The 15,427-nt window shown below is 52.0% G+C and overlaps 1 protein-coding gene across 2 annotated transcripts; it reads left to right on the forward strand.

Moving 5' to 3' along the window:
- The first annotated feature begins 7,973 nt into the window (after window positions 1-7,973).
- PRPH (peripherin) lies at window positions 7,974-13,987 on the forward strand. 2 transcript variants are annotated; one of them, XM_019662232.1, is made up of 10 exons: window positions 7,975-8,323; window positions 10,513-11,138; window positions 11,510-11,570; window positions 11,758-11,853; window positions 12,205-12,372; window positions 12,473-12,598; window positions 12,685-12,905; window positions 12,998-13,047; window positions 13,261-13,340; window positions 13,595-13,987. In XM_019662232.1, exons 2-10 carry the CDS (start codon window positions 10,597-10,599, stop codon window positions 13,661-13,663), a joined length of 1,413 nt encoding a protein of 470 aa, XP_019517777.1. In that variant the 5' UTR covers window positions 7,975-8,323; window positions 10,513-10,596; the 3' UTR covers window positions 13,664-13,987. The 2 variants fall into 2 exon arrangements, with proteins under 2 accessions (XP_019517778.1, XP_019517777.1); XM_019662233.1 differs by having other exon boundaries at window positions 7,974-11,138; window positions 13,598-13,987.
- The last annotated feature ends 1,440 nt before the right edge of the window (window positions 13,988-15,427 follow it).

The following is a 15,427-nucleotide window of genomic DNA, read 5'->3' on the forward strand; positions in this document are numbered from 1 at the left end:
GAGTGGCGCATTGGTTAAGAGCTGGCTTGGGACGCCAGAGGGCCCCGGTTCGGATCCCACATATGAGGGCCAGTGACACTGCCCTCTATACAGCTAAGATGCTGAACAACAGCTCAACTTGGAGCTGGGCTGCTGCGAGTCACCGGCGAGTCGCCAGCGATGGCATAGGCTGCAACCACTGCTGCAGTGGGTTGCCATGGGCTACCTACTGTATGTAGCCAGCAGCCAGAGTGAGCGGCCAGCAGCCGCCGTGAGCAGCCGTCCAGAGTCCGGCAACTGATCTGCCTCGCCCAGGAAGAGCGCAATGATGGTGCCAACTTAGGCCAGTGAAGCAACTTCCTCCACAACTAGACTAAAGAACAAAAAAACAGCAGCAACTTGTCTGTTCCCCTTCCCCCAATTCCCCAGCGCTGTTCCAATTCCCCAATAGAAATCTTAAAAAAAAAAAAAATGAGAACAAAATACAAAACTTTCCTAATTACATGGTTTTGTCTATATTTACAAGTTAGTTTAATTCATAAGGGGCTTGGGTATCAATTCAATCTCATTGCCATCACCCCTCCCCACACTCTGTTCTTATCAAATATCTCATTTGGCTCCTGTCCAGCCTGACAGTAAGCTAATATCGAAATGCCCTTGGCAAAAGTAATGATGTTCAATAATGCTTTTATAATAATCATTTCAATTTTTGTTTAATTCATTATTTTGGGAGAACCTATTTGATGCATGTCATTGTGCTGAGTTCTACAGAGAATATATTAGTTTTTTTTGTCTCCCTCGGACTAAAGTCAGATCACATAGGCACAACCCTAATTCAAGGCAGTATATGCCGCAAGTCAGAAGAGGTGGTCACATGTGGCAGCCACCAATGCATATCTACCCCAGAGCCATCCCAGCTGGTTGTTTTACCTGCCAATATAACCCGGTTCTGTTCAGGTGTTGGGCACCCATGTGCATCAGGGGAGGCTGGGCCTCCCCACCACCAGGGTGAATCTTAGTGTAAGCTGATCAAGGTAATTCCAGTTCTCTTGCCAGGGATTGGTTAAGGAGACAGCATGTGATCTAATTATGGGAATGAGGTGAGGTAATGTCTGCTGGTTGAGAGCTTGCGGGGGGGGGGGGGGCGGCGGGGCAAGATGTGCTTGGGAAAATTTTCCTTGCTCTTAAAGGAATGCAGGGAAAGGATTCTCTGTTCTGCAGCCCTTGGGTATTACTGTGTACATACATGATGCTTGAAATTGTTGCAGTCTCATGACCACGCGGGGCCAAACATGAGGACAGAAGCTAATACTCTGAGCGTGACACAATAGAAAGATGAAAAGAACCTGGGTCCTTGATAGGCTGTTGAACCCCTGAATTAACCAGCCCTGAAACTTCTCTGCCTCTGGATTTTCCATTATGTTAGATTATAAACCCCCTTATGGATTAGGACATTTTGACTTGGGTCTTCTATTGCTTCCTGCCAAAACATCCTAACTAATATTAAAGCCTTATACAAGAGTTCATAGAAACATTTAGTAAAATAATAATATTAAGACCCTCTTAAGTTTGGGTAACGCTTTTCCAGGGCAAATATTGCCCCAGGAGAGTAAAGATTCCAAGCATCCCTTCGTTTCCTCAGTTTTTGGCCTTCCTCTGCCCGAAGTTCCTAGTCAACCAAATTAATCTGCTTCTTCCTATCAGTGTTTCCAGGAGTCTTGCCTGAATTTAAATCATAAATTGAAAGCACACAGAGAACATCTGCAGGCCCGAGAAACATATCCCTTCCCTTTTAAATGCAACTGTGGAAGGAGCGGTCTGCAGAGTACCGGAGAGCAAGGAGGCCCACTGGGAAGAACCACCCCCTTCCAGGGAGCCTGGCCCAAAGGAGCCTGATCCCAGGGCCATCCCAGATCTTACCCTTGCAGGGCTGGTGCCAGGTGACTCCTGGAACAAGAGCCAGGCCAGGTTCTGGGGGCTCTAGGGTGTGAATAGGTTCACTTGACTAGTTGTTCCCCTGTGTGAGGCCCTTGGGTCCTTGAAAGGAGAAAGGCTTTTTCTTCTTTTCTGACCCATTTGGTTTCCTCTACTCTTCTTCCCTTCTCTCCTCTCTACCCTACCCCTCATCTTCTCCCTCCGCTTCCATTTCTCCCCTCTATCTCCTCTCCCCGTTTCCCCATCTCCGTTTCCTCTATCACCTCCCTTTCCTCCAGCTAGGCACCAGCACAGCAATGTGCTGCAGAGAGAAATCACCTAGGGAGTGAGAGAACGTCTTACAGAAACTGACAATTGGCCCTGGCTGGCCGGGAGATCCCCTGGCTGGGCCCAGGTGTCAGACAAGGACCTTCGTGTTCTGTAGGCAGAGGGCAGGCAGAGCAGTTTGTAGGGCATCAGACTCTTTGAACTTGTCTGTTCAGCTGTCACCCCTGCAGGAGATGGGATGAGATGGATGGCAAGAGTGTCATGATTGCAGAAAAGAACCTCCTGGTGGCTGGCCTGATGGGGAGGAGTCCCTGTTCTGTCTTACGTCATTGTGTTTAAGTCCCTGCCTGGGTAGGGACAGATAACTGAGGTCTCTAGCAGGGGCCACAAGCCAGGGCCATATCTCTTCACAGTCCACAGAATTGTAAGTACTGCCTCCCATCTCATATCTTCATTAGGAAAATGAGGGAGGGGTACCTGGGTGATCCCAGAGTTTCCCTCCTGCTCTAACCTTCTGGGGTTCCAGACTGAGGCCCTCATGGAAGTTGTGTAGTGGGAGGGAGGGTGTCTGTCAGGTGGGCCAGCATAGCATCTGCTCCTTCAAGCCATCCCAGTAAACGGAGTTGAGGATGTGAAGAAATCCCTGCCCTCCTTGGACTCCATGACTGTGGTCTACTCTGAACATGAACTCTTCAACTGGGGATGAGATCACATGGGTGTTCCAGCTCACTTCATCCCGAGGCAGGCTGCCCTACTTCCTCTACCCCTTCCCTCTCCTCTCTGTACAGGGACTGCCGTTCTCCCACCTGGAGGATCGGAGGCCATCACCCTGTAAAGGGAGAGCTTAAAGCTACTGCGGTCAGTGCTCTGAGACCCACCACAATCTTTAATAAATGCTTTTTTTTTTTAACCTAGTTCCCTACTCAACAACCTATGTACCTGGAAGGAACATCAGAAATGTCTTCCAAGCCCTTTGTTTTACTAATGAGGAAAGCAAGGCCCAGTGATTGGCCCAGGTCTGGGACCAGGTTTCTTGCACATCCTCGGCCAGGGAATAGGGAGAAGCTCTCATCAGGCACAATCCCTGATAAAGAGGTCTGCAGAATCAAGTGGAGACCAGCACAAGAACCACCCTGGGTTCTATTTTGACAAGCAATGTGACTAACTGCAATTGCTCCTTCTTGGTCTCGCTCACCCAGTAGCCAGAGCCATTGCTTCGCACTGCAGTGATGCTGAAGATAATGGACTGACCCACTAGAAAAAGAGTGCAGACAGCATGGTTCTTCATGACCCTTAAGCGCTCCTGCAGGCACCTCCTAAGGATGAGTACGCTCCCTGCCACAACCATATTCCCATCTTCACACCTAAAAACAGGAATAATCACTCCATAGCATATAACACACAAATTTCTCCCGTAGTCTTTAGTTTTCTTCAAATCCAGGATCCCAAGTAGGTTTGAACCTTGCATTTAGTTGTTATATCTCTTAGCCTCTTTCTTGTCTAAAACAATCCCCCAACTGTAGAGGGCTGAAGAGTGGCCCCCAAAAAAGGTGTGTCCAATCCCGGAACCTGTGACTGTAACCTAATTTGGAAAAAGGGTCATTGCAAGATATAGTTAAAGACCTTGAGATCATCCTGGATTACCTGTGTCCACAAACCCAATGACAAGTGTCTTTATAAGAAGAGAAGACATAGACACAGAAGAGAAGGCCATGTGAAGGCAGACGCAGAGATTAGTGATGCAGACACAAGCCAAGGAACTCCTGGGGCCACTAGAAGCTGGAAGAGGCAGGGAAAGATTCTCCCTTAGATCCTTCAGAAGCACAGCCCTACCAGCATCCTAATTTTGGACTTCAAGCCTCCCTGAACTGTGAGAGAATTTGTTGTTTTAAGCCACCAAGTTTGTGGTGATTTCTTATGATATCCCTAGGAAACTAATATACCCACAGTTTTTTGTGTTGTTTTGTTTGTTTGTTTTTTTGTTTTTTAATGACACTGACTTCTCAAAGAGTCTAGTAATATTTGTCTTATAGAATGTCACAAATCTGATGTTGTCTTCGCATTTACCTTTTAAAGTTACAAATCAGACCAAGTCAGCCCTCTGCTTAAAATGCTTCTATGGCTTTTCATTGCATTTAAAATAAGCTATACACTCTTTACTCTGATTTACAAAGCCCTACGTGTTCTGACCCCTTCCCGCTCCTCTAAACTCACCTTTCCTTCTCTCCTCTCCCACCTCTCTCACCAACCTTTCTCCAGTTCCTCAAACATGCTGAGCTCATCTCAGCCCTATGCTCTGGCTCTTCCCTTTGCCCAGGTGACAACCAAATACAATTTCTGATATTTGAATCTGGATTGGGGAAACTAGCTACTAAAGACATTATTGGGACAACTGGGGGAATCTGAATATGGACTGTATATTGAATTCAAGAGTGGGTTAATAATACCATGGTTATGTAGGAAAATGCCCTTGTTCTTAGGAGCTGCAGGCTGAAGTATTTAGGGGTGAAATATCATGATGTCTGAAGCTTACTTTCAAGGGAATTGTGGCAAAATATTGATAATTGGTAAATCTGGAAGAAGGGTATATTGGTGTTCATAGCAGCATTCTTTCAACTTTTCTCTGGGTTTGAAAATAAAAATAAAATGGGGAAAAGGTGGGCAATTTAAAGAAAAAATCATAGTCCAGATAAACTCAAATTTTCATGTGCATAAAATCACCTTGGAAAGTTGTTAAAATACAGATTCCAGGGATTCAGAAGACCTGGGTGGGGCACTGGAATCTGCTTTTTTTTTTAAAGACTTTATTGGGGAATTGGGGAAGGGAACAGTGTTGGGGAATTGGGGAAGGGGAACATTGTGTTTTTCCAGGACCCATCAGCTCCGAGTCAAGTTTTTGTCCTTCAATCTTAGTTGTAGTGGGCGCAAGCTCAGCTCCAAATCCAGTCACCGCTTTCAATCTACTTGTGGGAAGCGGGGGAGGCGTAGCCCACCATTCCATGCAGGGGTCGAACCGGCAACCTTGTACACCTGAGCCATCAGGCCACCTATTCGTAGCTCAGCGGCGGCTCAGCTTGGGCACAGCTCACTGGCCCATGTGGGAATCGAACCGGCCACCCTGTTGCTCAGAGCTCATGCTCTAACCAACTGCACCACCCAGCCGGCCCTGGAACCTGCTTTTTAACAGGCCCCCAAGTGATTCTAAGTCAGGTCCCCAGCCCACACCATGAGAAGGAAGGTTCACTGAGCACTCTGTGGCCATAAGCTGCTCTCTGTTCTCCAGCTGAGGGGGAGCTGGTTGGAAGGGTCAGACAGGCATATGGAGTTGCAATTTTATGGTGAGGGCAGGACTGGAGATCATGGCCACAGTAAAGGACACCGGGGAGCTGAGGACAGATTTTGCCCTCCTTCCCTGGCTTTTGGCTTCTGGGGGTGGGATTGGGGGTGGGGGCAGAGGAGGGTCCTAGAGCCCAGGGGAAGAATGAAATCAGGGCTCTGAAATCCTAGTACCAGTGCTGCTGTTCTATTTTACACGCCCTTGGTTAATTCTCCTCCTCTGTAAAAAGGAGAACATAATAATTTTGAAGCATCCTTCAAATTCCAACATTCTCTTAGCCTTGAGTCATAAACTGGGTAAACCTGGATGCAGACTGCAGACATATCATTCTGGCTTCTGACCAGAAGGTGGCAGCAACATATCTCTTTATTTTCCAGACTGACATCCACTGGGAATATTTTTTTCAGGTGCCTCAGGGTTGCCCTTCAGTTTAACCAACAGTGATTTGACCACGGTCTTGTGCCAGACACCGTGGACACAAAGGTGAATAAGACCTGATCGCTGCCCTCAAAGATCATATTGTCAGGCAGAAGGGGAGTCGACATATAAACAGGTTACCAGCTGGGTGACCTTGGATAAGTTGCTTAACCTCTCCATGCCTCAGTTTCTTCAACTGTAAAATGGGAATAGTAATAATACCTATATCATATGGTTATTGTGAAGATTTTTTAAAAAGTGGTAAAGTGTAAAATGCTTGGCACATAGGAAATGTTAACTTTTACTGTACGATATGGTGAGAGGAGTGATAAGATAGAAAAAGATATCCAGAGTGCTCCCTAACTGGGACAAGTGGAGTCTCAAAATGGAGATAATGAGGGGAGAATTCCACTCTGGTGGAGCCACTCTGTCAGTGGGGACTCTGCAGCCATACCGGCCTGGGAGAGCCCACCCTGAACGGAGCTGGACTCCTTATGGCTGAGGCTCATCTTGGCTCCCAGGCCCAGAGCACAGAACACCAGCAGGGTCTGGTCCCCCAGCATGAGCCTTCCTGGAAAGGGAGCCACCATTAGCTCACTGTGCAACCTCAGAGAGGCAGCTTTGTGCCTATGAGCCTCAGGTCCTACCTGTGATGGGGAAGGGGAACACAGGAACCAAGGGACAGTACTGAGTTCCATATCTGGACACTGCAGAAAGTCAGCTGCAGAGTTAGCCAATTCAGGAGCAGCAGGGACATGGAACTAGGGATGTAAAGAGGAAGCAAAGAGATCTTGGGGGAGGACATTGGACTTTCCCCAGGATGTAGAATGGAGGTTGAGCCAATCTTAGACCTCAGGGGCAGGGACACCCCAGCTGATAGTTACAGGTAATTTGGGCTGTATCTTTGCTCCTCTGTGTCTGTTTCCTGTCACATGGGAGGGGAAGAAGGCAATCAACAGTATTGAGCACCTACTATGAGCCTCACAACCTAATTGTATTATGTACAATACCTCATGTAGCTCTCACAGCACACCTGGGAGAAAGGTGTCATCCTCCCGATTTTATAGATGAAGAAACTGAAGCTCAGAGAGGACAAGTAACTTGCCCAGGGTCACACAGCTAGTCAGTGCCTAGGCTGATGCCCTGATCTTTTCTCCTCTGACCTCTTCCTCCAATGTACCTCAGTTGCCCACTCCCTTAGAAATGTCCTGGGAATCCTATCCATTAATACCCCAGCTCCAGAATCACAAATTCATGCATCCTGCTCTCCAAAAACAACTTGCTATGCTCTCAGTGCCTCTTTCAATTTCTTTGTACTATGACTGTTCCTTGGCCTTGACTGGGAGCAGCTATGGACCTCTATACTCTGCCAATCTCCCACCCTCTCTTGCCCACACACCCCTCCTCACCCATCTTTGAGTCCAAGGCCCATCATTCAGTAGCTCTCTTGCCAGTAACCTCAACTTCATTGCTCACCTTCCTTGCAAACCTCTGAATACATCCAATCGCCATTTCTCTCCAAGCCTTCACCACAGCAGTCAAGGGCAGCAGAAGGAGGGGGGGTAATAACAACACTGGCCAGTACTTATACAGCAAGTCCTGTGTGCCAAGCACTAAGTGCTTCATATATTGTAACACTGTGAGGGAGGTACTATTATTATCATCCCCACTTGTGGATAAAGACAGTGGGGTGAACTGAGGTTAAGTCATTCACTCAAACCCAAAGCACACAGCTAATTAAGTTGAGGAGCCTTGATCGAACCCAGGCAGCCTTAATCGAACCCAGAGTCCACATCTTAATCAGTATACTATTTGCCTAGAGAGGAAGATGAGGCCACCTTTCCCTCAGCCAGGAAGTACTTGGCTCCTTCCAGACCTGCTTGCAGCCAAAAGTGGGGACAATCTAAAAGAAGTCCAGATCCTCACTGCATGAGGGAGCTGACAATATCACTAGGGAAATCAATAACAACAATAATAAAACTAGCTTACATTTTCACTTGTCATTATGTGTGTTCTAGGTATTTTACATGTATTTATTCATTTAATCCTTCCAAGAGCACGATAAGGTGGAAGCTACCATTATCCCCATTTTACTAAAGGACAAGAACAAACATAGTAATGAGCCTAAATTCGTACAATAGAGAGTGTTGAGTCAGATGGGAAGCTTGGCAGCTGGATGCCAGAGTCCTGGCTGTTAACCATGACCCTTTTCTACTTTCCTTCTGGTCCCAAGATCTCTCAGGCCTGGCTCTTTCTGAGTAAGTGGAACAAGTCTCCCTGCTTTGCCAGCAGGCCTGGTTCCTCCAAGCAGACCCCAGCCTTACTCCCTCCTCAGCCCCCAGAGCCCTGATGAAGAAGCCCTGATCCCCTCCATTCTGAGGCATCTGGGTAAGTGAGGTGGGAGCTTAAGCGGGGGAAGGGATGGAACCCCAACTGGAGCTCCTCAGGCCCAGCCCAAGGAGCCTCTGCACTCAAAGGCCCAGGTCTACCAGCAGCTCCTTATAAAGACAGGGCCAGAGCTGGTCCTCCCAGGCCTTGCTTGCCCATCCGCATGCAGCACCAGCTCAGACTCCCAGTTTGCTCCTAGAGGACGGCAGACACGGGCAGGGCAGGGCTTAGGCTGGAGTCAGTGGGGCTCCAGGCCAACAGCAGCAGGGGCTCAGAGCCTAGGAATGCGGCAAAAAGCACCAAGGCTTCCCCAGTCCCCTCCTCACACCTGCCAAAACCCCACCCTCAGCCCAGGCAGGACCCTCTCTCCCTACTCCCAGAATTTAGTAGGGACAGGCCCTGGTTTATCCATCCTTCCCGTCTCCCGTCCTCCCTCTTCCCATTCCCCTGGCAACCAAACCAGACCCATCAAGGAGAAGGACCTGGCAGCTGAGCAGGGAGAGACTAATGGCCGGGAAGGAAGGAGGGGCCTGCAGAGGAGAGGAAGGAGGTAGGGATGCGAGCAGGCAGGCAGGCGTTGGCCCATCTCAGAGGACACACAAAGAGGGGAGGCTCCCCTGCCCTGCAATGCTGAAGGAGCTGGCCGCCAGGGAGCCGCCCTCCTCACTGCCTCAGCCAGAGATCCAACCCAGAGTCCTAAACCTGCTTCCCCAGATACCCAGCTCTTGTCCTCAGGGCCAATCGGAGGCAGACCTGTCCCTACTGGAGAGCCCTGGAGTACCCAGCGGCTGCAGCCCCATGGCTCCTGGCAAACCCAGCAGGCCTCAGCACCCTGGCTCCTGCAGACCATCCGAGCTGCTTCTGTCCACTCCTGGGCAACCTGTGCCTGCGTTCTGGAAGCCATTTGACATGCAAAGGCCAGACATTAGCCTTTCCGTTAACTCCAGGGTGGGAGAGGGTAGGAAGGGATATGTAATGTGTATGTGTGTTTGTGTAGTTTGTGTGCACATAGGTATACAGTGCTACTATATATACACTGTATATACACACATATATATATATATGTATCTCTTTGTGTGCACAGGCTTATGGATCTGTCCTGGGGTCTTCTTTCCCCTCATTCAGTCCCTGAACCACTGGGGATGGGCACCTTCTCTTTCCCCATCTCTACCCCATCCAGCTCTTCCCATCCCTGGGTACCTGCAACTCCCCAACACTGGAAACCATTTCCTGCCAGTTTGTCCATCTCTCAGCCTTGGCAGCAGCTACCACCCTTCAGCCCCCTCCCCTTCCTATCTCACAAATAGCCCTGGTTCCCGTAAGGCTGTGACTGAGCAGCAGTTGGTTGGGGGAAGGGAGAATCCCGTAAAGCCAGACAGCATACACTAGTGCTCACTCAGCTCAGCTTCTGGCAGGGCACAGACCCTGCCTTGTGCGACCCAGAGCTGGGCCCAGTCACCCTCAAGCCCTTCTGGTGTGCCCACCCTGTTGCGGCCTGGGGTAGGTCCAGGTTTGGGAGCTGTGTCTTTAAAGCTGAGACAACAGCAGGCACCCCCTGGCCAAGCGTCCAGGGGAGGGGGAGGGGAAGTAGCCTGTCCATTAGCTGCAGAGCTGGCGCCAGGCAGCAACCCTTCACAGGGCCCTGGGGATTACAGAGAGATCAGCCCTTCCCCACCCTCCTCAGCTGCTTCTGCCCTCTGGTCCCCCATAGCTCCCTGGGCGTGGTGACAAAGGGGGTAGCTGACACCAGGTGAAAGCAGAGCCTAGCCTTCAGGGGACAACTAGAGGTACAGGCTGTGGGGCCTAAGCCAGGCCAGCTCTCCATCCACCTGTGCCACCTCCTCCCTACTCACGTCCTTCAACCTCCAGACCTCCTATCCCCAAATTCTCACCAGTTCTTTCAGGCAGGGACCCCAGCTCAAATCAGGTCCTCCCATCCTAGGCTGCAGCTGCAGCTCTGGATACTTGTTGGAAAGTGCTGACCTCCAACCCTGCCTGCCTGTGGCCTGTAGTCGCCATCCCTGCTTGCTTCCCTGCCAACAACAGGGGGAACCAAGTAGGCAGGGAGCCAACAACCAGAGATAGCGGGTGCGGCGCTCCTGCTGCTCCGCAGGGGTGGGGCGTCCCCCTCCCCACATAGCCGCACAGTCAGGCCAGTGGGAGGAGCTGCCCGTGCCTCCCCCCATGAGCCCGCAGGACTATAAAGCTGCCTCCAAGCGGTCTGCAGCTCCTGGACCAACTCTGCCAGCGGTGACTGCCCATCCTCTGCCGCCATGAGCCACCCGTCGGGCCTCCGGGCCGGCGTCAGTTCCACCTCCTACCGCCGCACCTTTGGGCCACCGCCCTCACTGTCCCCCGGAGCCTTCTCCTACTCGTCCAGCTCCCGCTTCTCGGGCAGCCGCCTGCTGGGCTCGGCGTCCTCCAGCTCCTCCGTGCGCCTGGGCAGCTTCCGCGTCCCCCGATCCAGCGCGGGCGCCCTCCTGCGCCTGCCCTCGGAGCGCCTCGACTTCTCCATGGCCGAGGCCCTAAACCAGGAGTTCCTGACCACGCGCAGCAACGAGAAGCAGGAGCTGCAGGAGCTCAACGACCGCTTCGCCAACTTCATTGAGAAGGTGCGCTTCTTGGAGCAGCAGAACGCGGCCTTGCGCGGGGAGCTGAGCCAGGCCCGGGGCCAGGAGCCGGCGCGCGCCGACCAGTTGTGCCAGCAGGAGCTGCGCGAGCTGCGCAGGGAGCTAGAGCTGCTGGGCCGCGAGCGCGACCGGGTGCAGGTGGAGCGCGACGGGCTGGCAGAGGACCTGGCGGCGCTCAAGCAGAGGTCAGGGGGCAGGGCCGGCTGGCGGCGGTGAGACGGCTGCTCCTCCCGCCCCTCCCCGCCAGCCACCCGAGGGAGTAACATCCCTGGTCAACCCCTGCGGGCGTGTGCTGGCGGCATCCTCGCCTTTCCTGTACCACTTAGTTGAGTCTCTGGGGAGGTGAGGGAGAGGGGGGAGTGACTGTGTCTCCCCTGTGTATAAAGGGGCCCCAGCTCAGCTTCCAGCCGGTTAGAGAGAAAATGGGGGCACGTACATTAGGCAGCCTGAAGACCCCTCCTCAGAGTCCTGGGCAGTAGCAGCCTCTACTCCAGATCCTGGGGGGCGGGAAGGACGGTGACCCCGCAGCTCAGTCTACGCCCATTCTTCCCGCCAGACTGGAGGACGAGACACGCAAGCGGGAGGACGCTGAGCACAACCTCGTGCTCTTCCGCAAGGTGAGCCCGGGCTCCTCGTCGACTTCCATCTCCCCACCCCTACCCCAGGCCTGCGTGTACAGGGTGGCATCTGTGGGTGCGGGGAGGTGACCATAAAAGCCTTTTGAGGCCGACAGGGAGGGCCTGGCCCTTCCTCGGGCTGAGCATCCCCTCCCTGCTCCTGAACCCCCACTGCCACACCACGAAGGACGTGGACGACGCTACCCTCGCCCGCCTGGAGCTAGAGCGCAAGATCGAATCTCTGATGGATGAGATTGAGTTCCTCAAGAAGCTGCACGACGAGGTGGGTATACCCAGATGTCAGGGGAGGCTTCGCAGGTTAGGGGTGGTCTCCTTGGACCTGGGAGATTGGCGGGTGGAGCGGAGAAATAGCCTTAGCCCCGCAACCCCAGTCTACAGGTGGTTTGCTTCCCGCCCCTGCGCCACCTGGTGGCGAGCAGCGGAGCGGCACCCTGTAACCTTGCCGCGGGCTCAAAGCCTACGGCGCTCAGGCCGCGCAGCCTGGTGTGCACTGCACTCCCTGGCGCCCCCTTCTGTTCATTCAAGTGTTTTCTGCTCTTTTCTGTCCTCTTAACTGCGCGGCTCGCGTGGGATCTGCGCGGTGAACTCGACGTCTTGTTGCCCCGGGCGGCAGGAGCTGCGAGACCTGCAGGTGAGCGTGGAGAACCAGCAGGTGCAGCAGATCGAGGTGGAGGCGACCGTGAAGCCCGAGCTGACAGCGGCGCTGAGAGACATACGCGCGCAATACGAGAGCATCGCGGCGAAGAACCTGCAGGAGGCAGAGGAATGGTACAAGTCTAAGGTGCGAGAGCCCAGGAGGGTTTGGGAGGGCCTGGAAGAATAGGGCGCTGGGGTGAGGGCGTATCCCGTCTGCTCACACACGGGTTGCCCCCATCCCGCAGTACGCGGATCTGTCCGACGCCGCCAACCGGAACCACGAAGCCCTGCGCCAAGCCAAGCAGGAGATGAACGAGTCCCGACGCCAGATCCAGAGCCTGACCTGCGAGGTGGACGGACTGCGCGGCACCGTGAGTACCAGGCTGCGCACCCGGGCCCGAGGGTGGACGGTGAGAGTGTTTCTCCCTCTAACCCCCACTCCCCCCTGCCCCCTCAGAATGAGGCTCTGCTCAGACAGCTGCGGGAGCTGGAGGAGCAGTTTGCCCTGGAGGCGGGAGGATACCAGGCCGGCGCTGCGCGCCTTGAGGAGGAGCTGCGACAGCTAAAGGAGGAGATGGCGCGACACCTGCGCGAATACCAAGAGCTCCTCAACGTCAAGATGGCCCTGGATATCGAGATTGCCACCTACCGGAAGTTGCTGGAGGGCGAGGAGAGCCGGTGGGGACTGGGCTAGGGGAGAGTGGTAGGGCGTGGTCAGGCAAGGGGAGCGGCCTGGGCAGAGTAGTTGACTCCACTTGCTTTGCCTGCAGGATCTCCGTGCCAGTCCATTCCTTTGCATCTTTAAATATAAAGACGACTGGTGAGTCTCCCTCACCTGGTTTCCTACCTGTCTAACCCTTTGTCCACTTCTTCTCTGTCCAGACTCTTGTTCTGGGATTGGTGAACTACTGAGTCCTGGTCTACTCTCACCCCCCCCATCCTTAAGCTCCATCCCTTCACTGACAGGAATGAGGGCTTAAAAGGAGAGAAACCCCAAGTATCCTCCCTTCCACCCCTCACCTGCTTTTTTCAGTGCCTGAAATGGAACTTCCCCAGGACAGCCACAGCCGGAAGATGGTTTTGATCAAGACCATTGAGACCCGGGATGGGGAGGTGAGATGGGTCACTTGAGACCAGAACCCCATCATTTCCAATATTATTTCTGAGCCCCAGCCAGGCAGCAGCTGATCTTAGGGTATTGTGGGTTAGTGGTTCTTGGAGTGGGAGGGAGACAGGGAGATAGAAAAAGTGGATAAGTAGACTGGAGCCTCAGTTGCTTATGCCAGAGAGGGGGACACCATGCCCCAAAGGACCTGGAAGGAGAGTGGTGCTGAATGGTTTGTGCTCTTTCCATGCCTTGACCTTAGCAGGTGGTGACAGAATCCCAGAAGGAGCAGCGCAGTGAGCTGGACAAGTCTTCTACTCACAGCTATTGAACCCATTGGTCCAGAGCTCCCTGACCCTGCCCTAGGCCTACTCTAAGCCCACACCCTAACACCAGTCCTGAATGGGTCTCCTCTTCCTCTGCATGTGTCTAAGGGATGGTACCCTTCCCTAGCCTGTAGCCAAGCCCTCCCAGCCTGCAGTGGCTGGGCCTCTCCCTGCCTTACATATAGATATGACCCATATGTTCCCCTTTTCTCATCCTGGTAAGAGGCCAATGATCCCCAGGTCCAGTCTACTCCTGCCATGATCCCATGATCAGTGGGATCTGAGTTTCACTTTCAAATCAAATAAAACTGCTGTCAAGAGAAACCTTTCCAATGCTTTCGTGTCTGTGGAAGTGGGGGGTACCTTTGGGAAGGCTCAGCAGCATTTTCCTCTTGTCTCTAGTCATTTCTTTTCTGATTCCTGCTATCTTGGCATCTATGACTCCTAGCTACCCTTCTGGCTTTTCTCCTACCTCTCTGTCCATTCCTTCTTAATTTATGTTCCCCATTTGCAGCCCAGAATGTCTAGATGCCTCTGGGTGTCCCATAGGTCCCTCAAATTCAACATGCCCAAAACAGAGCTCCTCGTCTCCCTCTCTACTATCTGTAATCATGTTCTTCCTTCTGGATTCCCCACCTAGAAGAAGGCACCTCTGTTGCCCAAATTAGAACTCACCTCATCTTACACCCCTTTCCTTTATTCACCCTGTCCCCCCACCTGCAACCAGCAATTCTGCTAATTTTACTTCTTAACTCATTCAAGCCTGTCTGGTTCTCCCCATCCTCACTGCCACCACACTAATCTAGGCCACCATCATCTCTTGTCTGGATTACAATATCTGCCCCATGGTTTCTTACCCCTGACTTGCCCTGCCACCCACCTACACCTACTCAACACCTCACCAGCAAATCAGATTCTGCTGCCACCACCCCTCCCCCTGCTTGAAAATGTCTCCTTCCACCCTGTCTTCTAACTCCATTCCATTGTACCTCTGCCTTCAAGTCAAAATCCACTTCTGAATTTAAAATGATCTTCAATTACAATGCTAGGTACAGGAAATAAACCAGAGTCTCCTCTCAAGAAGCTCACCGTCTGGGGTGAGGGGAGATAGACAAACAGACAATTCCAATCTTGTGATAAGTGCTATGACTGAGATAAGGAGATAGCTTTATGAGAACATGGAAAGGAGCACTTAACCCAGCCTTAGGGTAAGGATGGCTTCCCAAAAGTGGGGCCATCACACTGAGCACCTAAGAACAAGCAGGAGTTATTCAAGTGAGGCAGGGACAGGAGGAAGACTTTCTAGGTAGATAAGTCAGCCAGGAGATAAGAGAGCAAGTTTGGGACTTGAAAGTAGTTCTATAATATTGGAATGAAAGATAGAAAGGAAGGAATGGTGTTGAGGTTGGAAAGATGAAATGAGGGCTGCTCATGGAGGGGCTTATATGCCATATCAAGGCATTCAGAATTTATCCTAAGAACAGGGGAACAAAAAGGATTTAATCAGGAGAATGAAGTATTTAGATATGCATTTTGGGAAGATCACTCTGACTGTAGTGTGCAGAAACTATTGGAAAGAGATGGAGGACCAATTTAGAGGCTGTTGCAGTGAAACATGCAAGAGATGATAGTGGGCAGAGAAGTGGATGGCTTTGAGAAATATCCAAGGGATAGAATCTGCAGTACCTAGGGAAAGATTGGCAGGTGAGAGAAAGGAAAATAGCAAAGATGACCCAAGGTTTTGGCTCAAACAACCAGGCAGATTGGTG

Source organism: Hipposideros armiger, unplaced genomic scaffold (assembly GCF_001890085.2).
Source record: "Hipposideros armiger isolate ML-2016 unplaced genomic scaffold, ASM189008v1 scaffold_371, whole genome shotgun sequence".
Taxonomy (NCBI): Eukaryota; Metazoa; Chordata; class Mammalia; order Chiroptera; family Hipposideridae; genus Hipposideros; species Hipposideros armiger.